The sequence below is a fragment of the Peromyscus maniculatus genome, chromosome 1, assembly GCF_049852395.1.
Source record: "Peromyscus maniculatus bairdii isolate BWxNUB_F1_BW_parent chromosome 1, HU_Pman_BW_mat_3.1, whole genome shotgun sequence".
NCBI lineage: Eukaryota > Metazoa > Chordata > Mammalia > Rodentia > Cricetidae > Peromyscus > Peromyscus maniculatus.
This window is the reverse complement of record NC_134852.1, coordinates 145,149,357-145,167,000: the sequence shown is the minus strand read 5'-3', so window position 1 is coordinate 145,167,000 and position 17,644 is coordinate 145,149,357. Positions and strand designations below refer to the sequence as shown.

Here is a 17,644-nt window from a genome sequence, read left to right as displayed (position 1 = left end):
TAACCTTTGCACAGTGCCTGCAGCTTCCCCTGGAACAGCTTCCAGCACTGGGGAAACACAGCACCAGACTCACTTCCTAAGCACCTGAGACTTTTGTTCACACGTGATTGGCTGGCCCTCAACAATGGACATGACTTCAAGGTAAGAGCCTGCACTGAGTAGCCATTGGAAGGTCTGCCCATCTCCACAGTGACATGGCTTGAAGGTGGGTACCTTCCTTGGCTGTATCAGGCCTGGCCAACCTTTTAACAATGCTGTTGTCTCCAGCATTCGTGCTGAGAGGTTTATTCAAGTTTTTACAATTAGGAGGAAAAAAAAAGAAATCTCATAATGTTTTGGCTAAGTTTCTGGTTTTCTGTTGGGCCGCACTTGTAGCCGTCTCCTGCTGCATGTGTGGTCTAAGGACTGCTATCAGACATCTTCCACCTCCGTAAGCCTCACAGAGAGAGCAATTAACCAGAACTTAAAGGTAAATGTGGTCTTTGAACTGTGTGTAATGAAGAGCAATCATCTGAAAAGGACAAAGAGGAAGAGGAGGAGGAGGAGCAAGCCAGCCCCTCATGGGACACAGGGAGACCGAGGGATCATTGAGAAGCTACAACTTTTGCAGCATCCTAAATGATGATATGTCAGACCAGAAAAAAAAAAGAAAGTCAAGGTTGATAAACAGGAGTGAGGGCAGGGGAAAGGGGGTGGGGAGAAAGGTAGAAACAGAGCCAAACTCCAAGACATGCCGTGAGCCAAAACCAGAGCACAGGCAGGCACAGAGAAGCATCACAAGCAATGTCCTCCTTTAACGATGAAGTCACCCAGTGTCCAGAAGATGCAGTTAATGTATTTCTCAGACCAGAGTCTACCAAGAAGTTAGCTTTCCAGGAAGAGAAATGCATTTTATGTTCCAGGGTCTCTCATAAAGACTGCAGTGGATTCATGGGAACCAAGACTGGCCTGCAAATCAACCCCGGCTGAAGACTCAGGCTGAAGACTCATCACGATGTCAGCCAGGGAGTGAAAGCCACTAGCAGGTAATTGTGAAGCTGGGATATAACGAGGCCCACTGATGTGACTCAGGATGGCACTGCTGGAAGGGGACAACAGTCTCCTCCTGAATGACTCCCGCAGTTTCTGCACACCCGGACGCCCCAGGAAATCATTAACAATTCAGGAGAGACACCACTGCTCAGAGTGGATGACCCAGGAATTCCACATTCAAGTCACTGGGGGCAATTAAAAAAACAAAAACAAGGATCAGAGAGAGCATTTCCCTGCAGATCAGAAAAGTGTCTGAGACGAGATGCCTGATCCTTCACCTCGACTTAATTTCTCTCTCTGTTTCCTCGAAGCCACTGGCAATATGTACTGAAAGCAGATAAGGGAAATCCAACTGTCAGCTGTCAAAAGTGAAAACAGGCAGACGGCGCCCATCACAGCCAGGCACTCATTCGCTTAAGGGCTCCTTTTCGCCAAACTACAGCTGCTTCCGGGCATATGCCAATAAAGCCGGCTCCCCCACCCCCACCCCAATACATTTTGAAGAGTAAATGGTGCAAACAGAATGGAGTTCTACGTCTCCCTGCATCAGATGGAGAAATAAGGGCCAAGACATAGATTTTTAGGAGGGTCCTGCGTCTCTGGAACGTCTGTCTCTGAGGGATGTAGGAGCCAGCCCCTGCTTGCCTGGCTGGCAGAAGCGGAGCAGTTCACTTCTGTGCCAAGTGGAGTGTGAAGACCTCTCTGGAAGTTCAATTTGTTGGTTACTATGAGATGTCTACAATTTCTTCTCCCACTTGTAAGACTTTCGCTGAACCTGATCTAAAAGCAATTTGGTTATTTAAATCAGTTCTGTGACTGAAACACAGCTTAGGGATCATCTTTTCGGGCAAAAAAGGAAGCCAACGACACAAAAACACAGTCAGAACCACAGCAGAGCATCCGCCGCCGTGGTGGCTCAGATGCTGTGCAAGGCACTAACTAGGAAAGCCTTTTGCAGAAACCAAGGGCACCGGAAAAGTCACAACAATTTCTTCCCTACACCATATCCCACAGAACTGGTGATCTGTTCACCCCAAAGAAAATGGAGGTCACAGACAAGGGAAAGGGGCAACAAATAAGGCATAGCAATTCCATGAGACATGCTGTTAACAAATTAAAGTGAAAACTTAAAAAAAAAAAAAAAAAAAAAAAAAACCTGACAACTCAAAACACTCAACACACACATCAAATCAACAAACGAAAATACCCCAAATCTGTTTCTCACCAAAGGGTCAGTTTCAGTCAAGATTTACACATGTGTGCAAAATAGTGAGCCAGCAAGAAGCATTTAGGGGTTAAAAAATATAATGTTTTAGTTTTAAGTTGATCTTAACAAAACCTCATTTAATTTAACAAATAGCTGCCCCACCACCTTTGCCTGGAAAAGCACCTGTCTGTGGGGAAAGCACCCTGAGAACAGCGCACCCTCACAGGGAAAGGCTTTGCCCAAGTGGGCCCTGAAGCATCCCAACTCCCCAGACAAGAACCATCAGCCGACACTCACCTTCGTAAGTTTCAAGGATGTGCACTGTGTCTCCTATTTGTAGGGACAGTTCGTCTGCTCCCCTGGCATCATAGTTATAAAAGGCTGTGGGAGAAAAGGTGGGAAGATGCATTAGCACTGGGAGAAGGGATTGTTTCCAACATTACGACATATTCAGTCTTGTCCCGTGTCCACTCTGACACCCTCACACAGGCAGCCTTTCCTTCCAGACGCAAACAGGAAAGGGCATGTCTTCAGCATGGGAATGCTTAACTATTCCATATCCACGCCACCCTTTTCTTGATTGTGGGCAGAGAACATGGTTTTTAAGTGTGCCATTTGGTGGCTTTAGTTAGATTCACAGTGCTGTGCGACCATCACTCCTAATCTCTAAAGCGCTTCCAAGACTGCACGAAGAAACCCAGTATCCACCAAGCAGTAACCACTGCCTTAGTTTGCTTTTCTGTGGCTGTGATAACACTGACCAAAAGCAGTTTATGTAGGAGAGTGGTTATTTTCGTTACACATTGCAAGGCTTCCCTGAGAGAAGCCACAGCAAAAGCTCAAGGTGGGAACCTGGATGTAGCAGTTGATACAGCAACCCTGAAGAAGCATCGCTTACTGGATTGCTCCCAGCCCCATCTACAGCTACCTCTCTTACGTAGCCTACCTGCCTAGGGATGGTACTGCCTACAGTGGGGTTCCTAGGCAGGTAGGATAGGCCCTCCCACATTAACAGCAATCAAGAAAACACCCTCAGACATGCCCTCAAGCCATTTAGATGGAGGCTATTCCTCAACAGAGGTTCCCTTTTCCAGATGTGTCCCCGCTGACTGTTGTGACTCACGCGTTAGGACCACTTGGCCCGCAGTGAGCTGGGCTGACCCTGAAGTATTCATTGTATTGGGAGGTGATTTGCATTTGCTGCACAGAACATTGCTCAGCTTCCCAGTCCTTTCTAAAAAGTCAAAGCAAGGGCACTTGCAGGGCTTCACAACGTCTCAGGCATCAAAACCCGCACATACCTAGAAAATTCCGTTTTCTCAAGTATTCCCCCCAAATTCATAAAATGTAAGTGTCCCCAACCGACAAAGTAGGTTGTTACCCGTTATTAAGTTTATTTAGCGTTTTATAGTGACTCTTTAGCAGTCGATAACTGCATCACGGAAAGCAGCCCAGAGCAGACGCTAGCTTCTCCAGTGTAGCACCGCCAGAGTCTTAAGCCTTTAGGAACCATAAATGCTTTTACCACCGCCATTAACAGCATCCCTTCTAGCATGCCTACTCAGTTAGAGATCCGGAAAAAACAAGTCAGACATCCTAAAAATGAAATAAAATGAACACATCAAGTGTAAATACATCTGGGCATGTGTGAACATGCAAGATGTATACACATCATTTTTTCCTAGTGTTTCCCCTTAACTACCTACCCAGAAGCGGTGAAAAGCAGGGCAAGACACTCATCGACAAAATCCAAAACCATAAATTTAACTTGGAAATGAGCCTACAGACCCACAATCTTATATACGAAGGTCAACACAGCCCTATGAGTGAACACGTGGCCCCAAATCACCGGAGTCAGGGTCACAGCACTGGCCCCAACCCTGCATGGAAGTTAATGCTGGTGACTAAATAACCCAAAGGTTATAGTAAACAAACACTTCACAACAGAATACTATCTGACAAGGGAACGTGGTAGATCAAACAACGACCCTCGGAAGTCATAGCCATCCAACTTCCCAGAACTCTGTATGCATGTTCCCAGCCAAAGGGCCCACTGCAGCAGTGACCAAGCATGGGATCTTCAGATTGGGTTGATTCATAATCGCATCATTTGGGTTCAAGGTTATCACAAAGACCCTTATGAGAGGGAGGCAGGAGGAACAGTCCAGAATGGAGGAGACAAGATCCAGATGGTCCTGTATGCTGAGGTCATGGAGGACATGCTCCCCACAGCCTTTCTAGACCCGGGATTCTGGGACTTCAGATCTCCAGGACTAGAAACCGTGATCAACGTGTGTTGTCTGAAGGCCCAAAATTTGTGGGATGTGTTTTAGCAGCAAAAGGAGACTGGCAGAGGAAAGAATGTGGGAAGCAGGTCAGAAGGCTAGTCTTGCGAGCATGAAGTTCTGACCCCACATTTAAAAAAAAAAAAAAAAAAAAAAAAAAAGCCCAGCTGGACCACCTGGGGAAGTGGAAACAGGAAAATGCCCGGGGCTGGCAGGCCAGCCACTCTAGCCTACATGGCAAATTCCAGGTCGTGGAGAGTCTCAAAAGACAAGGTGGATGGTGACTAAGGGTGACCGCCCAAGTTGCCTCTGGGTCTCTATGTGGATATGCACAGCTACACACATGCATGTGCACATACAAAATGTACAAAATGATTGAAAAGTGGTATTTTGTAATTAACTCCTGGAGGCAGCTGGACTGGTCTCCATTGCAGGAACATGAATCCAGATAAGCACATGCCTGCAGTTAAGTACAGAGGAGCAAAGCTACTTTTAAATAAGCCCCAACGTATTCATCTTAAGGCTACCCCTTCTTATGGCAAATCTTTCTCATTCCTTACAAAGAAAATCTCAGAAACAAAAAAATTGGCTTATCATTCAAATCAAATCAACATAAATCATCACCTTTACAAAGCACCGTGACCTCTTGAAGGGCACAGAGAAGGCATCTAAGGACATGTAAATCCAACCGTATGGGGGAGCAGTCTACTCTCACATGGAAAAACTCCAGTATAGTCCATCAACCCACTTAACAGAGGGAAACACTAACTGGGCATAATGGATCACTCCTTTAATCTCAGCCACCCTAAGATTGGAGGATTACAAGTTCAAAGTCAGTGTGAGTTCAAAGCCAGTCTGAATTACTCAGTGACTTGTCTCAAAATAAAAAGTAAAAAGAGAGGTGAGGACATAGCTCTGTGATGGAGCAATGCCCACCAAATTCCAGGGCCTGGATTTAATCCCCAGTATTGAAAAAGAATAGAGGGAGGGAGGGATGGAGGGAGGGAGGGATGGAGGGAGGGAGGGAGGGAGAGAGGGAGGGAGGGAGGGAGGGAGGGAGGGAGGGAGGGAAGGAGGGAGGGAGGGAGGGAGGGGAAAGGAAAGACAAACTGAGGTCCACGGCATGTTGGCAGGCTCAGGGTGGCACAGTGAGCTGAAGGCAGCCCTAGAGACCCATGTCTTCCCTTCCAGACTGTCTCCCAACCAAATTGTGTGTCCAACTCTCCACCACCTCCATGAGAGTCATAAACTCTTCTCTTGCCCCCACCACTGACAGCACCACACACTGCCCCCACCACAGAGACCACTGCTCACTGCCCCCACCACAGAGACCACTGCACACTGCCCCCACCACAGAGACCACTGCACACTGCCCCCACCACCAATGAGACCACTGCACACTGCCCCCACCACCAATGAGACCACTGCACACTGCCCCCACCACCAATGAGACCACTGCACACTGCCCCTACCACAGAGACCACTGCACACTGCCCCCACCAACAATGAGACCACTGCACACTGCCCCCACCACAGAGACCACTGCACACTGCCCCCACCACTGACAGCACTGCACACTGCCCCCACCACAGAGGCCACTGCACACTACCCCCACCACAGAGACCACTGCACACTGCCCCCACCACACTGCCCCCACCACAGAGACCACTGCACACTGCCCCCACCACAGAGACTACTGCACACTGACCCTACCACAGAGACCACTGCACACTGCCCCCACCACTGACAGCACTGCACACTGCCCCCACCACAGAGACCACTGTACACTGCCCCCACCACCAATGAGGCCACTGCACACTGCCCCCACCACCACTGACACCACTGCACACTGCCCCCACCACCACTGACACCACTGCACACTGCCTACGGCCTTCCTTCTGAGAGCCGCCACCCAGCACAGCATGCCAAGCCCTGTGGGATGGATGCAACTTCAACCCACACTGCCATCCGACTGCACCCCACTCATCCTTCTCCAGCTCCACCATACCTCCCACACAATGAGTTGTTCCTGCTGCTGAGAAAAGTTCCTTCCCCATACTTCACAGCAAGGGAAATATGGGGAAGGAACTTCATAACCACTCATCTGCAAGGCCCACCCTTGACTCTATATCCTTGGCAACATCTAAGTGAATCAGCAGAAGGTTCTGTGCATACCTAGAATGAAGGCTACTGAGCTTTCTCTAAATCCCATGACCTTGCCCAGTTGTCTTCCTCTGCACACCCCCATGGCTCCTTACAGGAAGGAAATCTATATTACCCTTGAAGGCCCTCAGCAAAAACCCTGACTTGAGTCAGTTCACCAAGTACCCCTCCCAGGTGGTTTGCAGTAGCATGAAAGAAAACTTGGATAGTTTCTTCCTCTTCAGCATGCTCTAGCCCAGATCTGTGAGCCCAGTCCATTGCAATTCTGTTTTGGGTCCAAGGATATAGGCCCCACCCAGCCCCACCTCGTGGAGAGCCTCCTCACAGCATCCCAGGTGAAGGTTACCACCCCATCAGTTGGCTCAGAGATCTGTCTGGGTCCCACACATCCTTGAAACATGACATTAGGATTTCAGGCAGCGGCTTCAAAGATAATTAAATTCTTTCTTCAAGTCAGTCTGTGAAAATCAGTTGCTCTGTTTGTGAGCTCAGTCCCTTTATCTTGCCCTCAATGGGAAAAGTGTTCAAGAGTACTCATGCTCTCAGGGCTTGTTCTGGGAGGATGGGGGCCAGACTCCTTCCCATATGTGCTCCCTTCAAGCCTACCTGCCACAGAGCCTGTCCTCAGCTTCCAGAACACTGTGTGGTTGCACAGTCTATGCTGGCAACCTCCACTCAGCTTTTCCAAAGCCCACGTCCACTCCTGCTCTGGCCCACTCTGAGCTAGATGGGCCTAGAAACAGTTGAATCCCCAGGAAGCAATCAGCCACACAGTCTGGCCTCTAAGGGACAACCTTTTTCCACACTGGGCCATTCAGAAAAAAACTGTATAGAAAAAATGAGGAAGCTGTAGACACATCCTTTGAATTTGGTCTTAAAGGACAGGGACCGCAAGGGAAGAAAGTTAGCTCTACGGTCATGGAGGACTCAGCAAGTGTCCTGTGGGGATTCAAGGCCATGCCACAAAGAAAGGGACAAACACATCAGGTCCCATAGGGGCTGCCGGCTGGAGTTCCTAAACTGTCCCTTCAAAGGGAGACACTACTGCATTACCCCCAAGTCAAGCAGCTGGAGGAGGCCACAGGGCAAATATCTCAGCCGATAAGCTCACCATTACCACACTCACCACACCGAATCCATCAAAACCCACAAGAAGCTATCACCTCACAGCCACCATGATTGCTGTTATCCTCTGTCCTACTAAAGTCAAAGTCTTGGTGAGAACACTTTGTACATGCCATTGACAAGAACGCAAAGTAGTTCAGTTGCCACAGAAAACTGAATGATCATGACCTAGCAATGTGGACATGCACACACATCTATAACCAAAGGTCTATACTCATACGCTTGCACCCAATGTGGAAATACCCACATGAAGTAAAAGGCAGAACACCGTGTTTACGGGTGCATTATTTACAGCAGTCTAATGACAGAAGTGAGCCCAGCAGCCTGTCCATCAACAGAAGAGTGATAAACAAATCTGGCATAGACAGTGGAGTACCGCTCAGCCTTCTGAGGAAGGGCAGTCTAGCATGTTTTGCATCACGGACATTACACTCAGTGAATGGAATGTCTCAGCCAAGTGCTGAAGCTCCTTAGATTCCTACAGAGAAGAGAGGCTGCTAGCAGCTGGGACAAGGGATGGGGAGTCGGTGTTGAATGACGGTTTTACTGGGGAAGATGAGAAGAGCTCTGGAGATGGATGGTGGGCATGGTTGCCCCTCAACCAGGATGTGCTTAACAAGCCTGAACTGGATGCTTTTGATTGATCAGAATGGCAGATTTTATGGAATGTTTTCTTTTCTTTTCTTTTTTTTTTTAATCACAATTTAAACAAAAGTAAAGATGTAGTAAAAAGGGTGTTGAGCCACATGAGGAACGGCCTGACAGATGAGCCATGGACCACTAAGCCAGAATCATAAAACATCCCCCAGGTTCCCCATGCAAACTCCAGTGGGTGGGGCAGTCTCCCTGCCCAGTTTAAATCACCAGGTTCAAAGCGGAAAGGGACAGAGAGGAAACCAGGGGAGAGGCGCCTAACGTCAGAGCTCACCCCGGTCACATTTCTTTGCACACATGCCTCACAGAGCGCCCCGGATTCTCTGGGTGAGAAAACTACTTTCAAAGTCACCATGTTACTCTTACAGAGTTTCAGACTCATATCTTTCTTTCTTAGGAATAGAGAGATTGTTTCCCTGCCAATAAAATCCCCTGTGGCCATTTTTCATGAACTGTTTGGATATTAGAATCTAGAAACTCATCTAAATAATTTTTAAAAACAGAGCAGAGCACAGCAGGATAAAGGAACTGTCATTTGTTATTCAATATTTCTTTCTGCCTTTTAATGGAAACAGGTGGAAGGGTAGTGGAGATAAGAGTATGAAAGGGAAAATATGAAAGAGTTTTTGCTCAAATTCTAATTGAACTGACAGACACAATTCAAAGACATTTTAATATCTTTCTTCAGAATAAAATATCACTGTCTGCCTTATCCATGACTAGCCAGCAACTATCTTATCACTATCTAGTCCAAAAGGCCACAGTGCCAAAATGCACAGGTCCACAGGAAGCATGGTGGCCGACGGGGAATGTCAGCTTTACTGCTTTTCCATGGTAGGAAAAGGAGAATCCTACATTTCTACATTTTCAGATTTCATGAAGTCAGTCCTAAAATAGAAAATTACCATCCTCATATATCAGTAGATTTGTGCAAACCTGCCCACAAAGAAGAAAGGACTCCGAAGGGTAAGAAATTGGCTCAGTCAAGGACCTAACTAAATTCAATCCCCAAAACCCATGTTAAAAAAGCTGGACATGCCAATAATCCTAGCACTAGGGAGTCAGAGGCAGGAGGTTCCCTGAGGCTTAAGAGCCAGTCAGTGTAGCCTACTGGGTGAGTTCCAGGTCACTAAGAGATCCTATCATTAAGAAAAGAAAAAACTAGATAGTACCTGAGAAATGATACCTGAGGGGCTGTCCTCTGACTTCCATGTGCGCAAGCACACGCACACCAAGAACAGGCAAAAGAAAAGACTTGGCTGACCTGAAAATTATCTAACACTGAATTTTGTTTAATGGCAAAGAGATGGAGAGACTAGATAGGGGGAAGATTTAATCTCTTTAATCACCTTCTTCAAGAAAGAACCTTGGGAGAACATAAGCTTCTGAAACGCCCAGATGCTTGCCTCCTCCTCATGCACGGGTACTGTAGACCAGCCAGCAGCCTGGGAGGACAAGACCCATGAACTGCAACACTAGGGTCCCCAATGAAGAGCCCTGGTGGGGAACAGTGCATCCAGGACCTCCACTCTACTCATCTGGCTATAAACGTGGTCGGGAGCTGCATTCTCCACAACCTACCAACCTGGTCCTATATAAAAGGCATTGTGTTATAATAACATTGAGGGACCTGGGATCTCCTGGGCAAAGACAAGCTGGTCTCCACCATGGGAATAGACAAGTTCGGTTCAGAAGCATTTGTATGATACACTTGGTGATGATTCACTTTGTCATACTCCCTGACTTCTCTTCCTAAGCATCTGGAAAAATTCCAACAATGTGTCTGGCAGAGCACTGGGCCATTCTTTCTCCTCTCCCCACCAATGCCAAATCATAAAGTCTAATATTAATGGTAACCAATAAAGGGAGGAGCAAAAGAACTTTACAGAATATAATTGGCTTTTCTTTCCTTTTAAGAGTGTGTGCCTGTGTGTGTGTGTGTGTGTGTGTGTGTGTGTGTGTGTGTGTGTGTGTGTGTGTGTGTGTGAGAATGAAGGTGCACACAGAGAGCAGAAGAGGGCATTAGATCCCCTGATGCTGGAGTTACAGGCACTTGTGAGTAGCCTGATGTGGGTGCTGAGGATCGAACTTGAGTCTTCTCAAAGGGCAGCAAGCACATAACCACTGAGCCATCTTTACAGACCCTGTTCCTAGCTGGCTTTTCTTAATAGCAGACTATGCACATAGTTCAAATCTTGTATGTGTAGAAATCTACCAGCAACGTCAGCAATTAGTGGGGGAGAGTCTATGTCACTTTTGAAGAGATGAGTCTCCACATCGGAAGCACTCAACTCAAGCCTCTGTCCAGGGCTCACTTCTGCCTGGCCAGGCCTGGCCCCCACCACCTCAGTACAGAAACCTCCCCACATGCTGTCAGTAGTGTCCCTGAACACCCTGACAGGTCGCTACCAAATGCTGTCCATTAGCTAATGCTCACTGCCTATCATGAGCCAAATCCAATTAGCATAGAAGACAGCAAACAGAAGGGCTTCATCCAGTGTCCAGTGTCACACTCCACAAAACTCCTGAGCCCCTCCTGTTTACATGACTCCCCTCTCTGCCACCCTGTGCCCTCCCCATCACAACCATGCTTCACAATACCCAGCACACAGGGTTTCACAAAGCTCTATATTAATAAGTCGACAAAGACTTCGAGGTGACCTAGCCATGGTCACACGCCTGTTGGCTTTAGTTCTCATTACAACCTATCGAGCTAACCCGGGGCATGGCCGGCAGAGGCCACTTCCAAACATCTGCCCAGGTAACATGTCCTGAAGGTCCAGCCTCCACACCTGTAGCAGCACACTTCTGCCACTTGGGCAAGGGGTACCAAGTCCCCCAGGGATTGTGCCCAATGAACCACATTAGCAAGTATGAGACACAAAGGTCAGCTACCTGGTCTCCTATTAACACTCACAGGTGACCAACCACCCCTAGGAGAGTCCTGAGGGGACAAAACGATATGGGAATAAAGAGTCCCCAATCCACTGAATCCAGGAAGAAACCACACACGCCGCTGGGTGCTAACACTGTGAACAGACAGACAACTAGAAAAAAATGCCTGCATCAGCAGGTCCTGAACTTCCACTTCAGCTACACAATCATCTTCGTATCTCCTGAGTCAAGATGGCTTGCTTCATCATCTTCCATCAGAGATGGCACAGATTCCAGCAAACATGCTCTGCCAAGGTTGCATGCTGACGAGACCTGCTGTGGTACCCACGCATGGCACCTCCCTCCCTCCCAAACCACTCTCCTTGGAGCTGGCTCCCCAATGACACAAGCTTTGGGGGATTCTGCCTCCGCCTCCCATCTTGCCATGAGAGCACTGGGATTGCAGACGTGTGTCACCATGCCTGGCTTTACATCGGTCCTGAAGATCCCACCTCAGGCCCTCTTCCATGGCAAGCACTTCAGCTGCCAGGCCATGTCCCCGGCCCACATACCGACTTTTGAATGAATGTATCCAAATGCCTATCTCAGACAGCCAGACCCATGATTCTATACATGATGCACACCAAAGTAAGGTGAGTTCTGGGACGCTCCTGTGGTGAGATGGGGGTCAGAGGTAGTGCAATCCCAGAAAACCTGTGGGCCAGGGAGAGCCTGGTGTACTCAGCAAAACACAAGAAGAGAGCCACCTCTCATACAAAGTAGGAGACAAAGACGGACAGGCAAGGCTATCCTCTGACATCCACCCTCTAGGTCTCCCACAGCACTCTCTTCTATTGGGTGTGACATGTTAATTCTTGATAGTCACACACATGGAAGCACATGTCTAGCTTCATGTCTGGCCTATTTACCTGACCTTTTGAGATACAAGCATGCTCACTTTCACTACAGAATATATGTTGCCACGGGTTTACCCATTCCCCTGCTGAAGGGCATCTAAGGTACATCCTGTTGGAGCTTTTAACAGATAAGGCTACAATTCCATTTCACCTTTTTGAGAACCTGCTTTCAATCAATGGGAATTCAACCTTGACCCGGAGAGCCAACTTTTGGGAGAAGCTGCACACTGTAAAAGCATGTAGGGACACCACCAAGTCCCCCTAGGCCTGGGGGTGCCCTCCTCCCACCCACCCTACAAGTCAGAAAGGGACAGCAGTGGAGGCAGACAGTCACGAGACAGGAGTCTCTACTGCCAGAGATAAACTCTGTTTCACTATAGTTTGTTGAAATTCCTCCTCTGTAGTGTTACATTACTTAGCTTCGATAAAAAATAAAATTGAAGATTAAAAAACAATCAAGCGCTCTTACGATAAACAATGAAGTGGAGCGCACAGGGGTGTTAATGAAGGAACACCGCACACAGGCTGCAGCCGAGAGCCCTCCCTGAGGCTCGTCTCAGCGCCAAGCACAGAGCACTTTCCAGCCAGCCTTGCTCCAGTTTGGTGACTTGTCCACGAGCCAAGTCCTCTGCCTCCTTCTCCCACGATGATCTGCCTCCTAAGAGAGCAGGATCCCTCCACACTACTTTCCCACTGTGCACCTGGTGCGCAAGACAAGAGGAACATGTACCCTGTGCCTGAGAAACAGAGGGCCCCTCCACACCGCCTCCTTGAAGCAAATCCTCTCCTCCACGGCCTCCCTGTAAGGTCCTATTTCAAGGCTGGCTGGCCCCTCACTTTAGCTAAGGCCAGCACTGGGCCCTGCTGTCCCAACACCAACTCACCCCCGGTCCCCAGCTCTGCACCTTCAGGCAGATGAGGAGCTCTGGGTGGTGTAGCTTCTCACTCTGTAAAATGGGGTGACAAGAACCACCACAACACCTGTAGGTAAGGATGGGATATTGCCTAAGAGGTCTTACCAGCCAATGCCACTCCAAGCCTGTACGCCCTGAGCAATACCTTAAGCTTGAGGAGGGGAAAGGGGTGCTGGGGAGGGGCCTCAGTGGGTAAAGTGCCTGCTGTACACGCATGAAGGCCTGAGTTTGGGTTCCCAGCACCTACACAGAAGCCAGGCCTGGTAGAATACATCTGTAAACCTGGAGCTGGGGGTGGAAACTGGAGGATACCAGGGTCTGGCTGTCCAGCTGGAATGATGGCTCAAGATTGAGTGAGAGACCCTGTCTCAAAACATAAGGTAGAAAGTGATCCAGGAAGATGTCAAATGTCAACCTCTGCACTCTATTGGTACACATATGGGCACATGCACGCATGCACACACACACACACACACACACACACACACACACACACACACACAGTTCAAGGATTTATGAGGAGCTGCTTTCCCATAGCGTAACGGCAGGTGACTGCAACACTACCAACATCTATATCCTCCTCCCGCTCCTGCTCCCTGCCCTGCCATAGGGCCTCTCTCCCATGTCACTCCAGCCCAGATGAGGGTATTCATGTCTAAGTGATCAGTGGGGAGTTGTTTAAAGGACTATAAGATGCAGGTCCTCGGTGCATGTATGTCCAAGGTCACTCTTAGAGCCTGAAGGTCGGGACCAGTGCAGGCCTCACTCTTCGGGGTTAATCCCAAGCACTGGCTGAGCAAGGGCTGCACTGCAGAGGGAAGGCTGCTGGAGTACATTTGCATACTCAGATGCTAATGGCCCAGCAGCCCACACACTGCCCTCTTGTTCCCAGGCAGAATCAACACTGGGCACTGGCAGCTGGGGCTTGGCCCAGATGCTCTGCTGAGGAGAAGGGGGACAGCCTGCACTCCAGGAGAGCCCATCCCAGCATAGCCTGCAGGAGAAAGCCCAGGGCCTGGTTTGGTTGGACAGGGCACCTGTCTTTCCTGTCTGTCACATGAGGAATGAAGCCCAGTCGGAACCGACGCATGCCTCCAGCACTGCTGAGTGAGGAGCCTGTGTACAACTCTAGCTCCTGGAAGACACAAGACAAATCTTGCCTTGGTTAAACGCTTGATAAATTTGCCTTCCCTGGACAGTGCCCAAAAACACAGAGAAGACAATGCACAGTAATTGGGAGTGGTGTTTGCGGTGGGCTGCCTGAACACAGAGGGCAAAGAAACACTCACAAGCATTATGTAATGGGGACTCCCAGGAGTGAGCACAGAGGAGAAGTATTGAGCAACTCGTGGACCTGGGGAGAGTCACATCCTGCCTACAGTACACTGCCCAAAGAGACACTAGGAACTTGGCACATGGTGGAACATGCAAGACCCTATCTTTAAAGGGGGCAGAGGGAGGAAATACACTCAGCCCCAGGTCCTAGGCCTGCTAGGGACATCACTTAGACCTGGAAAGCAAGGGCATCCATCTGTCTTCAGCAGGCTGGTAAACCCACTCCTAGTGAAAATCCCCTGGTCTTAAGCATGGATGGCACTGTGCAGAATGCCCTGCCAATCCATGATGGTGTTTATTCCTGGGGCTGGCTATATAACATTCAGAGCCCAACATAAAATACCAGTGCAAAGTCTCTTATTTAACAATTGTTATAAACTTCCAAACAGGATGACTATAATTAAGAAGTAATAATTCAAACATCTGAAGAAGCCAGAACCCTTTACAGACAAATTGTATACTGTACAGAGGCTGCTAGGGAAGCCACGTTGACAGTTCTCCCGAAAACTAAACATAGAATTACCATAGAGCTGGGTATGGTGGCCTACACCTGCCATCCTAGCACTCAAAAGGCTGAGGCAGGAGAATTACCTTCAGTTTGAGGTCAACATGGTCTACACAACAAATACCAGGCTACCTCCTGAGCTATCTCCCTGGGCTACCTCCTGAGCTGCTTCCAAAGACCAAAAGAATTACCAAATGGTTTAGTTGATGTGGGCCCAACAATATGACTGGGCTGACCACCCAGGAACCTGAAAGGCAGGTGAAAAGCAGGGATTGTTAAAAAGTGAGAGAAAGCCTACATATATTGGACCACAAGGAGAGAAGTTCAAGGTGTGACTGCAGGGTCTTAAACTAAGTGTGGGACCTTTGGGGTCCAGTTGTGATGCTTAGTCTAGATGGTCAACCTGAGGGAATCTGAAATCACCTGCAGATAGGCAAACCTGTGAAGGATTATCTAAATTATGTTAGCTGGCATAAGAAGATTTAACCACTGTGGGTGGCACCATGACCTAGGCTAAGGCCCTGAACTTAATAAAAAAGAGGGGGAAAGCTGAGCACCAGTATATTCATTCTCTCTCTCTCTCTCTCTCTCTCTCTCTCTCTCTCTCTCTCTCTCTCTCTCTCTCTTTCTCTCTCTCCCTCTCTCTCTCTCTCTCTGACTATAGATACAATGTGACCAGCTGCCTCACACCCCTGCCACCAAGTATTCCCCACCATAATGGACGGCCTATATTCCCTCAAACTGTGAGCCCGCCTTCTTTAAGACACTTTTGTTGAATATTTTGTTCCAGCAATAAGACAAGTAGCTAGCACCGGACCCCACAAGCAGGTATAGGCCTCAGGCCCAGAGTACAGGCCCTGATTCCCCAGAAGGCCTCTCTTTCCAGGACTCCGAAGCCGGCAAGGGCAGAGCTGCTAGGAGCCCTACAAGCAATGTTATATTTTAATAGTCGTTTCAATTGACTATAAAAATACAGCCTCACATAATAAAATTGCTTTTGCACTGTGGTAGAAATACTTAGCAAGAGATGAGAAATACTTAGCAAGAGGCTATAAAACCCTATTTGCTTGCTTATGGAGTAGCTGCTGAATAAGATGAAAGCCGGAACAGATAAGGGGCAGGCAGGCGAGAGCCGACAGCAAAACGCACACTGCAGCGTGTCTGCCATGATGCTCCCAGCAGACAGGGGTGCTCAAGATTGTCCTCGGTGGTTTGAACAGAAAAATGAGCATCTCTCCACCCCTGTTCCACCTGTAACCTTTAGAGCTCCATCAGATTGGACATGAGAAAGCATACCTCCTTGCAGTTCCCTGCAGCTTCACGCGGCCCTTATTCCCAGTGCCGTGAATGGTATCAGAGCTGAGCACCAACAGCCACCTTGGTACCAACCCATGGGCAAGCTCTCCTCTACAAACCGTGCCCCGGAAGATTTCCCAGCCACGAAGGAGGGTAACACCACACTAATGACACAGAGGCCCAGGAGACATGTAGCGCAACAGTTAAGGAAGTCTATCACCATCACCATGTCCATGATCCACCACCACCACTGTCACCATCAATCATGTCCTGAGAGCCCCATCACACCACCCACCACCACTCTCACCATCAATCCCGTCATGTTAAAATGGTCCCATCACCACAACATTACCACTGCTACCAATCATGTCAAATCAGCATCATTACCAACATCATCAATCACGTCCCATAACTCCCATCACAATTCCACAGTCACCATCGATCACATTTCACCAGCACCATCACCGACCTCACCACCACTGATCCCCATCAGCACCATCAATATAGGAACATCACTGCCACCACCAGTCATCACCTTCATCACCACCAACACTATCACATCAGTACCATCAGTAATGCCACATAGGCACTATCGCCACATCACCACCACTGCCCCATCAATCATATCACGCCAGCACCTCTGCCATCACCGCAGTTGGCACAACCAGAACCACAACTACATCACCCTCATAACCACCACCTGCCTCCACCATCAGCACCACCCCAACATCTACATCATCACCATGGCCACCACTGACAGGGTTGCCACCATCAGTTCCATTATCACACCACCCACACAACCACCACTGCGACCACCATCATCAACACCATCACAGCACCCACATAACCACTGAAGTCACTTCTGTTATCAATACTACAGCACCCAAACCAGCACCAACACCTCCACCACTGCCAACACCAATGTCCATCATCTCCACTACTACCACCAACAACCAATGATATCCCTACAAGCAGCACTACCAACCGCCATCACTGTCACCATGGAAATAAGCGTAAGCTTCACCCTGACCAGGTAGGACCAGTCACTCCACAAACTACTCCTGCAAGCCTCGGTAGCCTACTCCTGCGGTACTCCTATTTCTGAACAAAGACTCTGAGGCCAAGAACAGGGGGAGGAAGTGCTGCCACCCAGCCTGGTGGCCCTACTTGTCCTGTTCTGGAAACACCTCCCTGCACATACCAAACAAAGAAGTACTACCCCTCAGGATCCACTGCCAATTTCCCTCTGCTTCAAAGGGGCCGTGACACTGCACTATGCACACGCCTCACTCAGAAAGCCCTGGAGACGGGAGGAAAAGACAAATTCCAGGAACAGA

General features: G+C 48.7%; 1 protein-coding gene across 2 annotated transcripts in view; it reads right to left on the bottom strand.

Annotated features, from left to right (window-relative positions):
• Window positions 1-17,644, bottom strand: part of Dock1 (dedicator of cytokinesis 1) — a 516,862-nt gene that overhangs the window by 459,804 nt on the left and 39,414 nt on the right. For both annotated transcript variants that reach the window (XM_015995837.3, XM_006976933.4), the window contains exon 2: window positions 2,537-2,620. In XM_015995837.3, coding sequence (XP_015851323.1) covers window positions 2,537-2,620 — 84 coding nt within the window. The remainder of the gene's footprint in view (window positions 1-2,536; window positions 2,621-17,644) is intronic.